The following is an 18,556-nucleotide window of genomic DNA, read 5'->3' as shown; positions in this document are numbered from 1 at the left end:
ACACGCATGTGGTACAGGTGAATCGGGTAAGCTAAATTGGCTGTAGTGTATAAATGAGAATGTGTGATGGGTTGCAGCTGGAATGACATCCACTGCATGAAACATATGCTTCATAAGTTGGTGGTTCATTCCGCTGTGGCGACCCCTGATTAATAAACAGACTAAGGGTGCTTTCACACCTGTGAATCGATTCAGTTGTTCCGAAACAGAGATTACAATTGTTACACTGCAATTGTATGCAATTGAATATGTCATTAGATATAGACAACAAGATGAATTAAATATAACATTTACATTTACATTTAGTCATTTAGCAGACGCTTTTATCCAAAGCGACTTACAAATGAGGACAAGGAAGCAATTTACACAACTAAGAGCAACAATGAATAAGTGCTATAGGCAAGTTTCAGGTCTGTAAAGTCTAAGAAGGGAAGTATTAGTAGTATTAGTATTAGTATTTTTTTTTTTTTTTTTTGTACAGTTAGTGTGATATTCAAAGAGGCAATTGCAGATTAGGAAGTGATAAAATGTGATATATTTAATAAATATAGTGAGATTAGATCCAGCGGTAGATCCTGGATGAACACACCGACGAGCACAGCTCTCATCTGGCTAGATGGGCTGCAGCGCATGCCAGTGTGTTTGTGTGTGTGTGGTCACGTGATGTGCGTTTTCAGTGGTTTGGTGTAGAGAAACGCTGGGTGAAATGCTAGCTGTTTTAAAACTAAAACATACTAGTGTAAACCGGGCCTTCGTTTATTCAATTCCCCTATAGCGCATGTGTTTAGACTGTGGGGAAACCGGACCACCCGAAGGAAACCTACACCAACACGGGGAGAACATGCACACTCCACACAGAAATGCCAACTGACCCGTCAGGACTCCAACCAGCGACCTTCTTGCTGTGAGCCAATAGTGCTTACCACTGAGCCACATTGCTGCCCTACACTATAACATTTGCACTGTAACATTCACAATACATAGAGTTTTTTATATACACATGCCCTACTGCTTTAATTAAGGAGAAAAAGCTGATTAGTTATGGTGTTGTACAGGGTGTGGTGGGACGCAGCTTAAACAAAGACATCAACAGAACATCTTAAACCTGCCTCAGCTTGAATCGAGGAATGCTGATCTTCCTGAACGTCGCACACCAGCGCTAAATCTTTTAATAATACAAAGCAAATGGTGTTCCCTGATGCCTTGCTGTTAGATATTGGGCATAGCGCCTGGGAAAAAGCCATATCTGCTGTCACACACACCAAACCCACCTTTCAAGTTACTGAAATCGTCCTGGATGTGGTTTTGTTTGAATATGTTGAGAAATAAAGGGTGGTGTTTTAATAGCTTCAGCCTCCGCTTTGCTCATCTGGCAGGGATTTCGCCAATTTAAAGGGATAGTTCACGCAATACTAAAACTTTGGTCATTATTTAATCACCCTTCACCTTGTGTTTTTGAGTTGTTGAACACAAAATAAGGTACTTTAAAGAGAACTGGAAGATACACACATTGACTTCCAGTGGGTTCAATGATGTCAAAATATGATGTTGATCCTGGATTGGCTACACAGTGGAAAACTCAAGTGTTTAATAAATAACCAGTTTTCTCAGAAAACCTATTTCTAAAGGTGCTGCTGACTTGAAATTTTCCCCGGATGTTGGTAACAACCAAAGAAATCCATATATGCAAAGAAAACAAATTTAATTAGTATAAAAATGAAGTTATGTGTAATAAAAATAAAAGACACAGAGAAAAAGTATTGAACACATGAAGAAAGGAAGGTGTAGAACGGCAGTGAAAGCCCAGACAGCAGCTGAAATCTCTCAGTAGCTCTTCAGCAATCATCTGCCATTCCTTAGTGTAAATGAATATCAGCTGCTTCAGTCCAGCATCTACATTAGCAGGAGGATGAGCAAATGAGAAGGGTATAAAGCAAATGAGGGAGAGCAAATGAGAAGGGTATAAATGGAGGTCGGACCTAACTACAAGCGGGCTGTACAAACCTCTAGTTTTTATTTATTTAATGTCTTGTACATGACAGAGTTGTGCTTTTTGAATGTCTACACCTACCCTGACCCTAAACCCAACCTCACAGTAACCTCATGTGTTTTATTAATGTCTACTCCACCTACACTACCTGAACCATCAAGCTGGATTCCTGGAGGGCCGCATCTCTGCACAGTTTTGCTCCAAACCTAATCAAACACAGCGGATCCAACTAATTAGAGATGGGTCTGGCTGCAGACCTGGTGCTTTGAGCTGCATCCAATGCTTTTTAATGGGCTCACTTAACCCCACCCCTAACCCTACCCGTCACAGTGATGTCACTCACTTCATTTGAGTGCATTGTGTCTGACATTGCATCGCTGAGTGATGCAGTCTCAGCTTGCATCCTAAAGGCTGCATCCAGATACTATTGACTAAGTAAGGTGTTCAAGACTATCAAGCAGGTGTGACTTAAAGCTAAACTATGCAGAGCTGAGACCCTCCAGGGATTGAGTTTGAGACCATTGACCTAAACCCAGCCTACTTGTGGCGTAAATTCCTCCTGCTTGGATGTCACCCAACTTACTTGCGGTGTAATCCCTCCCACTTGGAGGTCTCTGGGCTGCAGCGATGCCTACTTGGAGTAAATAATGAGTAAATGATCATATTTGGGGGAACTGTTCCTTTAAGAAAATATCAGAGACAGCCTGTTCTTAAAGTGACAGAGCAGAAATCTTCACAGGCTGACATGTCTGTTATGCTGACTGTTCTTTCATTTGTGCAGGTTATAGGCATCGCGATGGATGTTTTCACTGACGTAGACATCTTTAAAGAAGTGGTAGATGCCTCGATCAGGGGAGTTCCTGTCTACATTCTGCTCGATCACAATCACTTCAAGAGCTTTCTGTCCATGATTGAAAAACAGGACGTCCAGATACAAAAACTCAGGGTACGTGTGTATGCTATGATGACTATTAAAGACCCAGTTCACCAAAAAGGAAAATATGATTTACTCAGCATTCACTTGTCGAAAACCTGTTTGAGATCCATTCTTAAAATAAACCAACAATGGAAGCTACATTTTGCACAATATCTACTTACAGGAAAAGGAAAAGACACTTAAGGAAGAGTAAATAGTCAGTAATTGTACATATCTGGGTGAACTATCTCTCATTTGTTCGCTTCAAGTCATATCAGAATCAAAATGCCCCCCTGAAACATCATTTTGTTTGGAACTTGAATAAGTCAGATTTAATTCAAATGTGTCTGAAAGTCTCTTCTGCTCAAAAAAAGTTGGGTTCATTTAATCAAACACATTCAAATTGATATAAATTTTATACATTTGCAAACAAATGGATTATTTTACAATCTTTAATGTATTGTCAGTCAAATCTTTGGGATAAATTAGATTTCGATCAATCAATCAATCAATTGATCAATCAATCAATAATAATAATAATAATAATAATAATAACAATAAAATGACTGTTTTTTTTTTGTTTTTTTTTTTACTTTTTTATCCAGGGTCACATGTGATTGTTTTTACTAAACATTCTTTGCAGAAGCAATAAAAAAAAAAAAAAAAAAAAAAAAAAAATATATATATATATATATATATATATATATATATATATATATATATATATATAAATATTAATTCATAATAAATCAATTAATTATTTATTAAGAATACATGGATAAATAAAATACAAATAAAAAATAAAAATACAAATAATAAATAATTTAATAAATGAAATATAAATAATAAAAAATGAATGAATGAATGAATGAAAAAATAACGAATACAAGAATAAATGAATACAATTAAATGAATAAGATACAAATAAATAAATAAATAAAATACAAATAATTGAATTAATGAAAATCAAATAAATAAAAAACAAATAAATATAAATAAAGAACATAATAATAATATATAAATAAATATTAATCAATAATGAATTAATTATTTAATTATTAAGAATACATGAATAAATAAAATACAAATAAATTTTTTTAATACAAATAATAAATAATTGAATAATTGAAATACAAATAAATAAAATGCAAATAATATAAAAAGAATAAATGAATGAATGAATAAATAATCTATACATGAATAAATAAATACAAATAAATGAATAAATACAATACAAATAAACAAAAAAGATACAAATAAATAAATAAAATACAAATAACTATTGAATAAGTTAAATGCAAATAAATAAAAATACAAATAAATATAAAGAAAGAATAAATAAATAAATAAATAAATAAATAAATTAATTAATTAATTAATTAATTAATTAATTAATTAATTAATTAATTAATTAATTAATTAATTAATAAATTAATAAATTAATAAATTAATTAATTAATTAATTAATTAATTTACTCATTAATCATTTTTGGCTTAGTTCCTTTAGAAATAAATAAAATAAATAAATAAAATTTAAAATTTCAGCTGGATAGTGACTTTTAAAGACATCAAGGAGTTAACAGATATAAAAAAATTGATTAAAAAATGTCCTTGTAGAAAGGTGTGGTGAGAAAAATCATAATTGCAGCTGTTTTTTTATGATAATAGTTGATACCCTGTGGGCAGAATTAAGAGGGAGGGACGACCTTCTTCTTTAAATGTCCCGTCAACAGTACATGAATATTTCCATGCGTTGTCATTCTCGACAAGCATTTACACGAAATCGATCATGCAGAAACAATTTTATCACTTTCTTTGAGTGCTTTTTGTAGAGGATTCTCAAAAGAACGACTTGCTTTTCCTGTGCTTTATGTTCCTGAACAAAGAAATAAATGTTCTGAGAGAGGAGCGCTCTGTTAAAGTATAAGAGTAGCAGCATGACGGATCTGCACACTGTTTCTGACATTTTGTTTTTCTGGTTATGCGCTCTGTCAATCATGATTTTGGACACTGAGAGCAGCTCCATATGTCAGACAGAAACAAATATATAATGAAGGTAAATGAGGAAATGTGGTCACACCCTGCAATCACATATACAGTATATACGTATTAAAACAAAATGTCATTTGATACCATTGACAAAATTTCTAATCAATATGGTCACAAAACCATTACGACATATGTTGCACGGGTATATTTTGGGAATACATTATGAATCAAAATTAGCTATTTAATTTAATTTAATTAATTTAGTTTAATTTAATTTCATTTAATTATTTGTTTACTTATTAATTTAATTTAATTTAATTTAATTTAATTTAATTTAATTTAATTTAATTTAATTTTGATTTTGATTTTGATTAATTTGATTAATTAATTAGTTTATTTATTTATTCATTATTTTATTTTATTTTTTTATTTTAAATTTTTAATTTTTGATTTAAATTTTAATTTTTGTAATTTTAATATTTATTTAATTTAATTTAGTTTTGTTTTATTTATTTTATTTTACTTCAAAAGTCTTTAGAATTGTATTTACAGATTGAGCTTCATTAGGATATTTTGTAAATTCATTCATTCATTCATTCATTTTCCTTCGGCTTAACCCCCTATTTATCAGGGGTCGCCACAGTGCAATGAACCACCAACTATTCCTGCATATGATTTATACAGCGGATCCGAATCCAGCTGCAACCCAGTACTGGGAAACTCCCATACACACTCACATTCACACACACACACTCATACACTACGGCCAGTTTAGTTCATCAATTCCCCTGTAGCGCATGTGTTTGGACTGTGGGGAAACCGGAGCACCCAGAAGAAACCCGCGCCAGCATGGGGAGAACATGCAAACTCCACAAACCACTGAGTCACTATATTTTGTACATTTTCTACTGTAAATATATCAAAAACAAATTTTTTTATTGTGCCTTTCAGAAGACATATTGTACTTAGTTAAAAAAAAATTGCATCCAAAATAAAAGGTAGTTTTAATATAATTTAAGTGTGTGTAGTGTATATTTATTATATATAAACACACACGTGCATGCATATATTTGAAAAAAAGTTTATTAATATTTAGATATAACATTTATTTGTATATGATGCATGTTACATATAAAAAATTAATTATCTGTGTAACAAAATTGTTTTGTATATTTTTTTGCTTGTGTGTATCACATACACATTATATACACTCACTGGCCACTTTAATAGGTACACCTGCTTGTTAAGGCAAATTACCAATCAGCCAATCACATGGCAGCAACTCAATGCATTTAGGCATGTCGACATGCCCAAGACGATCTGCTGCAGTTCAAACCGAGCATCAGAATGGGGAAGAAAGGGGATTTGAGTGACTGTGAACATGGCATGGTTCTGTTGGCGCAAACGCCTTGTCGATGCCAGAGGTTAGAGGAGAATGGCCAGACTGGTACCAGCTGATAGAAAGGCAACAGAAACTCAAATAAGCACTCGTTACAACCGAGCTCTGCAGAAGAGCATCTATGAATACACAAGACGTCCAGATTATGAACTGTTATGAAGACAAATTTGTATTTTATTTATGTACGGCGTGACTAAATAAATCAATCAATGATTTAAGGACATTTGAATTTGCTTGTTTTCTAAATTGTGTTTAAATATTTTCCTCTCTTGGCTGTAGAATATGAGGATACGGACAGTGAAAGGCCAGGAGTACTGCTGCAAGTCTGGGGTGAAGTTTCATGGGGCAATGGAACAGAAATTTCTTCTTCTCGACTGCCAAAAAGTGTTTTTTGGATCATACAGGTGAGGCCTCCACCACATAGTTATTAAAAATTTTAATAAATAAATAAGTGCATACGTTAAATAAATAAATAAATAAATAGATAAGTTAAATAAATGAAACAAATAAAAATACATACGTTAAAAAAATAAAAATAAATAAAAAATACACAAGTTAAATAAAAATTAAAAATAAATAAAAATACATAAGCTAAAATGTAATTACTAAAAAATGTAAATAAATAAATAAATGCATTTGTTAAAAAAATAAATAGATAAGTTAAATAAATTAAATAAATTAATAAATAAGCTAAATAAATTCAATAAATAAAAATACAAAAGTTAAATAAATAAAATTAAATTAAAAAGAATAAATGAAGAAATTAATAAATACAAATTAATAAATAAAAAAATTTAATAAAAAAAGTAAAATTACATAATGACGCATATAAAATAAAAAAAGTAAAAGGAAGTGAAAAAAAAAGATTGAATGAATAAAAATACATAAATTAAATAAATAAATAAAATTGTGTAACTTAATAAAATAAAATTACATAAATAAAATTAAATAGAATGAATGAATAAATGAATTAATTAATAAAAATACATAAATTCAATAAATAAATAAATAAATAAAATAAGTAAACTATATGCATAAAATAAAATTGAATGAAGGAACTAATTTATGAATGAATAAATTAATTAATCAATTAATAAATTAATTAATTAAAATGCATAAGTTAAATAAAAAGTAAAAAATGTTAAATTACGAAACAATCAATTAAAATAAAATAAATGATTAAATAAATAAATAAATAATGTAAAAATTTATTTAAATGAAATAAATACATAAATAAATTAATGAATAAATTAATTAATAAATTAATAAATAAATTAGACAGTCAGACAGACAGACAGATAGGTAGATCTCAAGAACCGTTGCACTCATAAAATTAAGTGACAGTTATTTATTTGTTGAACTTCAATTCAAACAGGTGCCATGGAGGAATAATTACTGTTTTAGTTCATCATATTACATTCAGAAGTATTTTACTGACATTTGATAATCTGCAAATTCTATAATCTACAATATGTCTGTCTTTCGCAACCTAAAACAACTTGTTTTGTAAAGTCTTTTGTAAAACTAATGACATATAGATTGATATAATTATATAATTCTAAACCATTCATACATTTGAGGGCAAAGCATCCAAATATCTCTTGGTCCCTTTATGTGAGGACTCTACAGCCATCCATCATGTACGTCAACAAACACTGCAAAAATTGGCAGCTTTCAAGAAGCGTTTTTAAATGATTGCAGTCATTACCCAAGATAAACTGCATTCCAAGGTATTTGTTTTGCTCTAAAAATACACACACAAATCTTTCTTTTTCTCTCCTTGAATATAAGAACCACTGGACTGCACTTTATTATAATATTTTTTATTGTATTTTTTTTTTTTTTACATTTAAACTTTTTTTTATTATTTTATAAGAACCACTAGACTGCACTTTTTAATTTATTTTTATTTAAAAGTATTCTTTTATTTTATTTTTATTTTTTTTATTTTATTTTATAAGAACTACTGGGCTGCACTTATTATTTTATTTTATTTAAATTAATTTTATTTAAATTTATTTTTTTATTCTATTTAAATTACATTTACTTTATTTTATTTTATTTTATAAGAACCACTGGACTGTACCTTTTTATTTTATATTATTTAAATTTATTTTATTTAAATTTAGTTTAGTTTTGTTTTATTTTAATTTATTTTTCATTAATTTTATTCTATAAGAACCACTGGACTGCACTTTTTATTTTATTTTATTCTATATTTAATTTAATTTAATTAGATTTTTTAATTTAAATTAATTTTATTTAATTTTAATTTATTTTTCATTTTATTTAATTTATTTTTTTATTTATTTTATTATTTTTTAAATATATATATTTTTATTTTTTCATTTTATTTATGTGCCAGGGAAGAATAACTCCTGCTTTAGTTCATCATATATAGAAGGTTTTTTAGTGACATTTGACAGTTGAAAAGTGATCATATGCAATATATCAAATGCCTAAAACTATTTTGTTGTAAAGACCTTTGTAAAACGAATGACACTTGCTTTGGTATAATTATATAATCCTAAACCTTTTAATACTTTTCTCAATGAGAGCAAAGTGTTGCGCCACTTTATATATGTGAGGACTTATTCATCAAGTACATTTGATGTCAAAATTATTCAACCTCCTGTGAGTTTTTTTTTTTCAAATATTTTCCAAATAATGTTGAACAGATTCAGGAATTTTTCACAGTATTTCCTATAATATTTTTTCCTTCTGGAGAAAGTCTTATTCATTTTATTTTGGCTAGAATAAAAGCAGTTCTTAATTCTCTAAACCATTTTAGGGTCAAAATTATTAGCCCTGCTTTTCCAATATTTGTTTTGGATTGTCTCCAGAAAAAAAAACACTGTTATACAATGACTTGACGAATCACTTTAACCTAATTTAACCCAGTTAACCATGTCATTTTTAAATGATTGCAGTCAGTTTAACCTTACCCAAGATAAACTGCATTAGCACTGAATTTAATATCTTTATTTCTTGTTCTGCAGTTTCATGTGGTCCTACGAGAAGATCAACCTCAGCATGGTTCAGGTCATAACGGGCCAATTAGTAGAGACCTACGATGAGGAATTTCGAACTTTGTTCGCTCGATCCACAATCCCAGAGCCATTTGCTGTTATAAACCAAGCTGAAATGAGGATCAATGGCAAAACAGATGGATATCTGATCCCTTCCAGCAACGCCTTCGAAAGGAATGATCATTTGCGACACACACTTGATGCCGTTTACAGACAAACCTGTGAAAGGAGATCAGGATTTTCAACACTGAGAGAAGTCGAAGAAAGGCCTCTTATTACACCACACGCTCGACTCCTTCAAGACACGTCTGAGTTTTACAAAAGACACAGCTACGCCGGAGAGCGCCAAGAGCCTGTATATCAGCATAAAGTCTCCAAATTTGGCTCCAGTAACTGGAACATTGCAGCAGAAAGCAACCGCTATGGTGGATACGTCAACAATGTGGACAATCAGTATGAAAGCTACATCGTAAATCCAATGTTCAGAAGCTCAAACATGCGGCAGTCATATCACGGGCACGACAAACACATCCTCAACATGAGGCAAAACCTGCCCAGCTTAGCGAACACCTCCAAGTCGTTCCTTCGGACATGGAGGATAGAGTCGTACCTCAATAACAACAACGATGCACCATATGGAGAGAACTACGATTATCTGGACCAATATGAGGAGAATAAAATGGCTCCTCCGCAACACTCTCGCATTAGATCGTCGATGGTTTTTACATCCACCATACCAGAACAACCCGAGACCAACAGCTACTCCAACAACTCCATGTCCTCCAGTTATGATCCGGCGCAAATTCAGTCAAACGCTCAGAGGATGTATTCGTCGACGCAGTGGAATCAGGCAGACATGCTAAAAAGGCGCAGTTTACAGGTTCTGGAAAACTCAGGGATTAATATGAGCTACAACTCTGGGAGGGATGCAATATATGCGAGTTTAAACCGAGCTAAAAGTAGATTCGCCATCCAAGAGCAAGACGATCGATTTAAGAGGCACAGTTTGGCTGAACCTAGATGCAATACGTATAACAGCGACATAAACGAGACCTCTAGTTACATGTACGCATCTTTACCAAGAAGGCAACGAAGTTGCATTGCACCAACAATTGAGAATGCGAGAATTCTGCCGAATTTCAAGGAAGACCAGAGATCGGTTTCGCATCAAGATTTCAACAAGGCAGATGAGAGTGCAACTACCTCGAGAAACACGTGGCAGGAGCCTCCAGTGAGAACGGTGTCAGCATCGCTCCTGGACACGGAGGAAAGTCAACCTTCAAAACCCAGCAGCACATCATCCCAGCACTTCTTCAAAAAGAGCAGCAAGAAAATCAAATCCCTTCTAAACATCCCGCAAAAGAGCGACAGCTCGAGCAAAGGAAAAAATTCGGACAGCATCAAAATGGGAAGCAGCACTGATACAATTCTCTCAGATTGTGATGAGAAGAAACGACATGCTAGCACGGCCAATTCCAACAAATCCGTGGAGAGCGGCAAACTGCGGCGAGCTAATGGGAAGATTGAGAATCACTCTAGTGTCCTGGCGGGAGAGAAATCTGCTCCTCGGTTTAGCACTGAAGAGCTTCATCCTCAACCCGTGAATGCAGAGGCTTCCCAATTGCAGAAACAATGCTCGGTTGTTGCTCCTAAAGAGAAGCAAGACTCAACAATAACAAGGCAGGATCTGTTGCCAAAGCAGCAAGCGCCAGCAAACAGGCTGTACAGCAGATTTGAGCCACTTTGTTCATTCGAACCCCGGCAGCCTACAGCAGGCCAGCCTTCATATGTGTCTGCACAGAGCCACGCGAGCGAGAAAACCAGGAATTCTGTCTTTCTAAGGAGACCGATGAATGAGCACAACAGTTATATGAACCAGCAGACGCAGGGACACGACAACAGACTTGGACGTTTCATTCAACGGGTTGGGAATTTGATACACAAGAACAAGTACTGAACTGAGCATGGAAACGATGTTGAGGTGAACAAATAGGTGCACAAATACTTTATTTTTAATGTCATGCACTGTCTTGCACCTTCCAGCGATCAGATTAAACACCCTAACACGCTTATTTCACGCGGCCGCCATTTTAAAGAATCAAAGCGAGGCTGCGGTGGGAAGAAACACGGAAGTATAGGACGAGCACTGTAAACATTGCAGTAACATGCCGTGTACTATAAACCTCCAGATTTCAAAATGCAGAAATGATGTAACCATCACTTTAATATTATTCAGTAAGTTTATTTTAAACAATTAAAAGCAATTTAGCATCAAGCAAGATCACAATCTCAGTGATACGCTTAAGTGTCCTCCTAGGCTTCAGCTCGTGGCACCAGTTAAACACCATGAGGACGCTTTCCTGCTTCAGCCTATGTGAGTGATACCCGGTGAGTGATAAAACACTGCAGTCCTCTGCAGCATGCCCTCGTGTTGTCTGTAATAGTGTTGTCCTGGTACTAAAGTTTTAAACCTGGCTATTTCCCGCTAACATGGAAGAGCCGCTGAGCGCGGATGACTCGACTGATCTTCATGGCTTCGCGCTTCAGTCTCCGTGTATCTGTGTTTGGTTTGCGCTCAGTTTACCGCTCTTCACCCAGTGCAAACACAGATACACGGACTGGAGCGCGAAGCAGCCGTCAAGATCAGTTCAGTCATCAAGCAGATCGCTCGGCTCGTCTGTGTTTGTGCTCAGTATACAGCGGTTGGTCAACTGATGACCTTCTCGGCCAATCACAAGCATTTCTGTTGACCACGTGAACACAATGGCAAATCAGCGCTGTTTCAAGAAAGCCATCAACATTGCCTTAAATGTTAGCGTGAAATTACCGGTTTTTCTTTTAATTCAGTATCGTGACGAGTCTAATATAGTGAAAGATTCAGTTTATTAACTCAAGTTTGATAAATGGCATCTAAAACATGTGTTTGGGAAAGAAAACGTTAGCTAACTAGTGCCATTTCCCTTAACTTAGCTGAAAATGAGCTCTGATATCCCTTTTTACATTCACCATTCATTCAGAACGGACCTCCGGGTCACCCGGAAGGCGGAGAAATTATAAATTTGTGTCACTTTCTCTTCGCTGATAAGATATTCAGCCAGTTACACAACATTCCTATGTAACTCCCAATGATACTTCTGGGTTTCTTCCCACCGCAGCCTCGATTTCACTTTTGAAAATGGCGGCCGCGTAAAATCAGTCTATATACTTTAAATCAGTGGTCCCCAACCTTTTTATGACCGTAGACTGGTCCAAGCTTCACAACTTTGCCGTGGCTTGAAGGGTGTAGGTAATTGGGTGGTCTACATAGGGCGTACTCACACTACGTACAGTTGCCTTGAACCGGGCCAAAGCATGCTTATCCCCCTTCCCGTCTCCCACGACAGCCCGCACTCACATTACAGTCAGGCCTGGGCACGCTTAAGTCATCGATGATGTGCTGTTAGGTAAGAAGCGCTCTCGCTCAGCACGGTGGAGATTTCTCTAGTTATATTGTTTAGTCGTTTGGGCTGCAGTGACATGCAGTCAAATATTTGGCCGAACAGATCAGCCACTTTTAATGCTTATAAACAATCATAAAGTCTTGGTGCTGCAGGAATTAGGAGGTTTGCTGAAGGTGCAGCTGTGGTGCAGCTGTGGTTTGCATCTTTAATAATCTACGCCAGTCCCTTCAAAGTCACGCCTCATCTTCAGTTTCGGGCTTAGGCACATTTTGCACTCACACACAAGCGTACCACGCCAAAGCCCAAGTGAACCGTGCTCTGACACACCTCGTCCAACCTGGCCAGGGCCAGCCAAGTGAACCGTGCCTGAGCCCAACTCAGAGCACTTACACCTCTCAAACAATCCGGGAAACGGGCCTGGGCACGATTCTGATAGCATAGTGTGAGTAGGCCCATAGATTCCAGAGTGACTATCAACCGTTTTCCTAGAATATGACAAGCTGACAAAACATTGCTGCAACTCTGATACAAGTTTTATTTAAAATATAAAAAACCAATGAGTGTTTCAAAGATAATTAGTCAACCAAAATCTGTATATTCCATACAAATATAAAGTTGATCGGTCAGTTCTCACGTTACTTGTGAAAAAGACGCAATATGTGAACAGCCACCATCATTCGCGATCTCCAGCAGTTCATCTTTTTCTCTCACAGACATGCTGGATTCACCAGGGGCGCAACTACACATCAAGTGGGTCAAGTTTTGCCCAAGCCCCCCAATTTAATCAGTTAATCAAAGAGCTTAGAATGACCAAGAGGCGACACTCAATAGATCGTTCCATTTCAACAGCAGCCCCTGATTCCGCCTTTTTGGAGTGAAAGCGATCGGCCGTCCATTGGATCTTATTGCTGTTGCGATGGCAAGCAGCTGCTTTGTTTTTTATTTGTTTATTTTAAAACGCGCATTAAAGCTGAGATACAACCTGAAAGATGACAATACAGCACTTACTATAACAATCATCAGCAATTTTAATAGTTTATTATACAGACTTATATTATGCTGTTGTTCTTTTAGAATTTTCCTTCCAAAATCGCCACCCTGCCATCTAGTGGCTGTTTCACAAATCGGACTGGAGTGTCGCCTCTTGGTGATTCTATGCTCTTACATCTACAAGAACACTTTACACTAAGCTGTGTGTTTGCATGTTATTGTTTTAAATGATTTTGAGTAAAACGTGTGTGCCAACGTATGGTATAATTTTTTTATTTATTAAAATACAATATTAAACTCGTATAAAATGCAAACTAAATATTTTTAACAAAACAGATTTATTTATTTTTATTACTTGAAACTTTTATTGAGGATAAATTCAAAAATCAGTTTGGCACAATGCCCCCCCCCACCCCCCCCCCACCCCCAATTGTGTGGCGCCCCTATGCGCCGCATAAACTGCATACCCCTTTTTTTGCACCCTTGCGTGGGTCCTTCACAGGGCCTGTTCCCCTTCGCAAAGAAACTTTTCGAAGATATTTTGCCGTTTAAAGTGACCGGAATGAAATATAAAATGCAGTCATTTTTCAAAATAACAGATTGTTCAGACTTAGATAATAAATAAAACAAAATAAATAATGATTTTATTTGCAACCCAGATGCAGCCCAATTGATCCACAGACCAGTACCGGTCCTTGGCCCGGGGGTTGAAGACCACTGCTTTAAATATACCGGAGCGATTTTAAATAAAATTTGTCCAAAATAAAAGATTTCGTTTGAAGCAACTTGGAAATGTAAATTTTCGAAAGTCAGCTTAGGCTTTCCAATTTTCAGGCACATTTTGTCAGTTCATCTTTAGTAAACCTCCTGCACATGCTTTCAGATGCGACCCCTGATAAATAAGGGACTGAGCCAAAGGAAAATAAATGAATGAATGAATGAACGAATGAATGGATAAATGAATGAATGAATGAACGAACAAACGAACGAACGAATGAATATATGAATGAATGAACGAATGAATGGATAAATGAATGAATGAATGAACGAACAAACGAACGAACGAATGAATGAATGAACGAATTAATGGATAAATGAATGAATGAATGAATGAATGAACGAACAAACGAACGAACGAACGAACGAATGAATGAATGAATGAATGGATAAACGAATGAATGAATGAACGAACAAACGAACGAACGAATGAACGAACAAATGAATGAATGAATGAACGAACAAACGAACGAACGAATGAATGAATGAATGAATGAATGAATGAATGAACGAATGAATGATTGAATGAATGAATGAATGAATGAATGAATAAATGAACGAAAGAATGAATGAATGAATGAATGAACGAACAAATGAATGAATGAATGAATGAATGAATGAATGAATGAATGAATGAATGAATGAATGAATGAATGAATGAACGAATAAATGAATGAACCAATGAATAAATGAATGAATGATATTCCATTTCCATGTACTGAGCTATTAAACATTCATTCATTCATTTTCCATTGGGTTAATCCCTTTATTTATCAGTGGTCAAATTAGTGGAATGAACCGCCAACTATTCCAGCATATGTTTTACACAGCGGATGCCCTTCCAGCTGCAAACCAGTACTGGGAAACACCCATACACTCCCATTCACACACACACACACTCATACACTACGGCCAATTAAGTTTCAATTGACCTATAGCGCATGTGTTTGGACTGCGGGGGAAACCGGAGCACCTGGAGAAAACCCACACCAACACGGATCTGTTAAACAACTATGCTTTTAAGTTTTAAAAGTTTATAAGTTTTTCATTCTATGGCACTTTTAACATCCTAAAAAAGCACACACTTTGGCTTCGATAATAAATAAACGCAATGTTTACTTGAACACATCAGTGCTAATGTTTGCCAGCGTTGAAGGACGATGCTGCAAGCTCTATTACGTACACTGTTACTATTTTGTACTAAGAATATTTGTACATTTATAAGGATGTCTTGAATGGGGATCTGTTTTTTTATGAGCAATTGCTGTTTTGAAATACTACCTGAGGTTGAAACCCCTAATTTGGTCCGATTAAAAGCTGTAGTAAACATCCATTCAAGCTTCAACTGCACATCAATCTGTGCAAACACTTTCCCAGAATTACCCAGACTGTTGACACTGAAGTGCTGGAACGAATGCAAGATAAATACTTACTGGTTTGTGGCTAATTGGTGCTTAGGTGTCTAGCAGTGACTGACAGATACTGAACTGGCTTTGCACTATATGTATAGGTCATGGTGTTTCTCGATTAAATTGTGTTACAAATGAACCAAAACAAAAAAAAAAGGTGAATTAATTTCACAAGGTGCACATGTACATTATATCGACATTAAGAAACATCATCAAAATGCTATTTTCCTGCAATTGCAGCTTATTTTTTGTATGTTTTTTGCACAATCACTGTTGCTTTTAACCAAAAAGGCTACGTTAATAAATGAACCGTCATTGAATACAGTTGAGTCTAAAATATTGTGTGATGATTAGGTGTTATTTACAGTAAGTGCTATATTTAAAGAATCTAAAGTATTTCTGGACTTACTGACACATTCATTCATTCACTTTCCTTCAGCTTAGTTTCTATTTTAGAAGTCACCACTGCAGAATGAACCTCCAACTATTCTATACGTTTTACGCAGCGAATGCATTTCCAGCCACAGAATAATACAGAGAGAAGTCTCAGCTTTTGTTCTGTGAAGATATTTGAATACATAATTATAATATATAATCCTCAAACAATGCTGTATAAACACATCACACTGGTCTCCATGCGATTAGACTCCATATGAACACCACTGGGATTCTGGGATTGCCTACAGCACTCAGCCTGGAGCAGAATCACATATAGAGGCGTATCGCAAGGGCACGCCAGTCGTGTGATAACGCTCATGCATAATTCAATTCATGTGCAGTCTCGTGAGATTGGCTTTACATGGGGCACTATTAATTGCTGAATTATTATTTTATTTTATTTTATTATTATTATTTTATTTTGGGAAACCCATCCACACACACACACACACGCACACACACACACACACACACACACACACACACACACACACACACACACACACACACACACACACACACACACACACACACTCATACACTACAAACAATTTAGTTCCTCAATTCCCCTCTAGCGCACGTGTTTGTACTGTGAGGAAAACCGGAGCACCCGGAGGAAACCAACGCCAACATGGGAAGAACTTGCAAACTCCATATAGAAACACCAACTGACCCAGCTAGGAATTGAACCAGCGACTTTGCTGTGAGGCGACAGTGCTAACCACTGAGCCACCTTATTTTATTTTACTTTGTTTTGTTTTAATTTAATTTAATTTAATTTAATTTAATTTAATTTAATTTAATTTAATTTAATTTAATTTAATTTAATTTAACTTAGTGTAGTTTAGTTTAGTTTAGTTTAATTTAATTTAGTTTAATTTAATCTAATTTTATTTTATTTTATTTTATTTTATTTTTCAATAAGATACATCGGGGTTGCATTATCTTCCCAGGTGAGTTTGTAAAAACATAAAACATTTGCATTCAGATATTTAATAATTCAATATATCGTGATAATAAACATTTCAAACTACTTCAAAATGCAGTAAATAATTATTTATTATACACATTTAAGGTGTCTTACAATATTCAGATTGTTGTTTATCACACTAAATACTAGGCTGTTTATTTTCCAACCCAGAACCATTCTGAAAACGTACCCCTATATACATTTCTGGAGAGCTCTAAATACATCCCAGTAGCTTTTTGTTTTCGTGAATCCACCAGAGGCCGCTGTGTACACTTTTTCAGAAACTCAAATTTCACTCATGAGTGCTATACATGCCTGCTGTTATCGCATAAATCCACCAGAGGCCGCCGTCCACTGACTGACCAATCGACTGACCCACCCTCCTCCTTCCCTAAACCCAACCGATAGTGTTTTCAAAAGCAGTCCAGAAAAAGAAAAGCCTAATTTTTAACACATTTTCAGATTTGACCACATTGTCACCCTTTTGTTCACTTGTTGTTTATTTTATATTTGGCTTTTGTTTTACCTGCTTTCTGAAGTCGTTCTTTACCAGACTCTAACCCCGTTGTTGTGGTCAACTCCGCCAACATACATGGCGAACCACTGGACAAACAAGTAACAGCAGGAAAGTCGTCCATATGGAGGAAACCGGTCAGCTGGTAGCGCAAATAGGAATGGCATCATACCGCCCCATAGAGTTTGTTTTAAAAACGAAATTCAGCCATACGTACTTCTGGATACATAATTCATGCTCTCCAGAAATATATACAAGGCTATGCTTTCAGAATGAGCTAATGCTAGAGAATTGTATCCAAAATTAATGTGTGAGCAACAATGTTCTACCAGCAGAAGCGTAGACAGACTATAAATATAGATTACACTGATAATAATGATGATTTACTTCGCAAAGCCTTTACTTTACAAAATAATAATGGTCCAGCAGGGAAGCAGGAGGCAGTTGTTCTGTTGACCTTTCTGTGGGATGTGCATCCAATACCTGATGAAGACACTGGAGAAATCAGTTCTGATGGTGTTAGTTCGAGTCAGGGAATAAAGCATGTATACTGTAGCACATGCTAAAGTGGATTTATACAGTCAGAAATATTAGCCTCCTGTATATTTCTCCAATTTCAGTATTTTTTAACACATTTCTAAACATAATAGTTTTAATAACTCATTTTCTGATTTATTTTCTCTTTGTCATGATGA

General features: G+C 34.9%; 3 protein-coding genes across 7 annotated transcripts in view; 2 read left to right on the top strand and 1 right to left on the bottom strand.

Annotated features, from left to right (window-relative positions):
* sack1b (scaffolding CK1 anchoring protein B) overlaps nucleotides 1-14,389 on the top strand; it is a 40,151-nt gene extending 25,762 nt beyond the window's left edge. Inside the window, exons 3-5 of one of the 2 annotated variants that reach the window (XM_087278843.1) lie at nucleotides 2,772-2,936; nucleotides 6,574-6,698; nucleotides 9,294-14,389. In XM_087278843.1, the coding sequence (XP_087134969.1) occupies nucleotides 2,772-2,936; nucleotides 6,574-6,698; nucleotides 9,294-11,280 (2,277 nt within the window). In that variant the 3' untranslated portion in view covers nucleotides 11,281-14,389. The remainder of the gene's footprint in view (nucleotides 1-2,771; nucleotides 2,937-6,573; nucleotides 6,699-9,293) is intronic. The other variant, XM_087278842.1, reaches the window with a different exon arrangement.
* The window catches only part of lrrc1 (leucine rich repeat containing 1), a 593,918-nt gene that overhangs the window by 231,206 nt on the left and 344,156 nt on the right, over nucleotides 1-18,556 (top strand). The gene's annotated exons all lie outside the window — the stretch shown is intronic.
* The window catches only part of hmgcll1 (3-hydroxymethyl-3-methylglutaryl-CoA lyase like 1), a 238,908-nt gene that overhangs the window by 85,950 nt on the left and 134,402 nt on the right, over nucleotides 1-18,556 (bottom strand). The window contains exon 11 of one of the 4 annotated variants that reach the window (XR_015505362.1): nucleotides 476-1,893. The exons of the other annotated variants lie outside the window; for them this stretch is intronic. The gene's annotated coding sequence lies outside the window, so the exon portion shown is untranslated. Of the gene's footprint in view, nucleotides 1-475; nucleotides 1,894-18,556 lie in introns of those variants that run through there. 4 annotated transcript variants of the gene reach the window in all.

This window comes from Danio rerio, chromosome 13 (assembly GCF_052040795.2).
Source record: "Danio rerio strain M-AB ecotype USA chromosome 13, GRCz13ab, whole genome shotgun sequence".
NCBI lineage: Eukaryota > Metazoa > Chordata > Actinopteri > Cypriniformes > Danionidae > Danio > Danio rerio.
The sequence above is the reverse complement of the archived record's forward strand: the minus strand, read 5'-3'. Positions and strand labels throughout refer to the sequence as shown.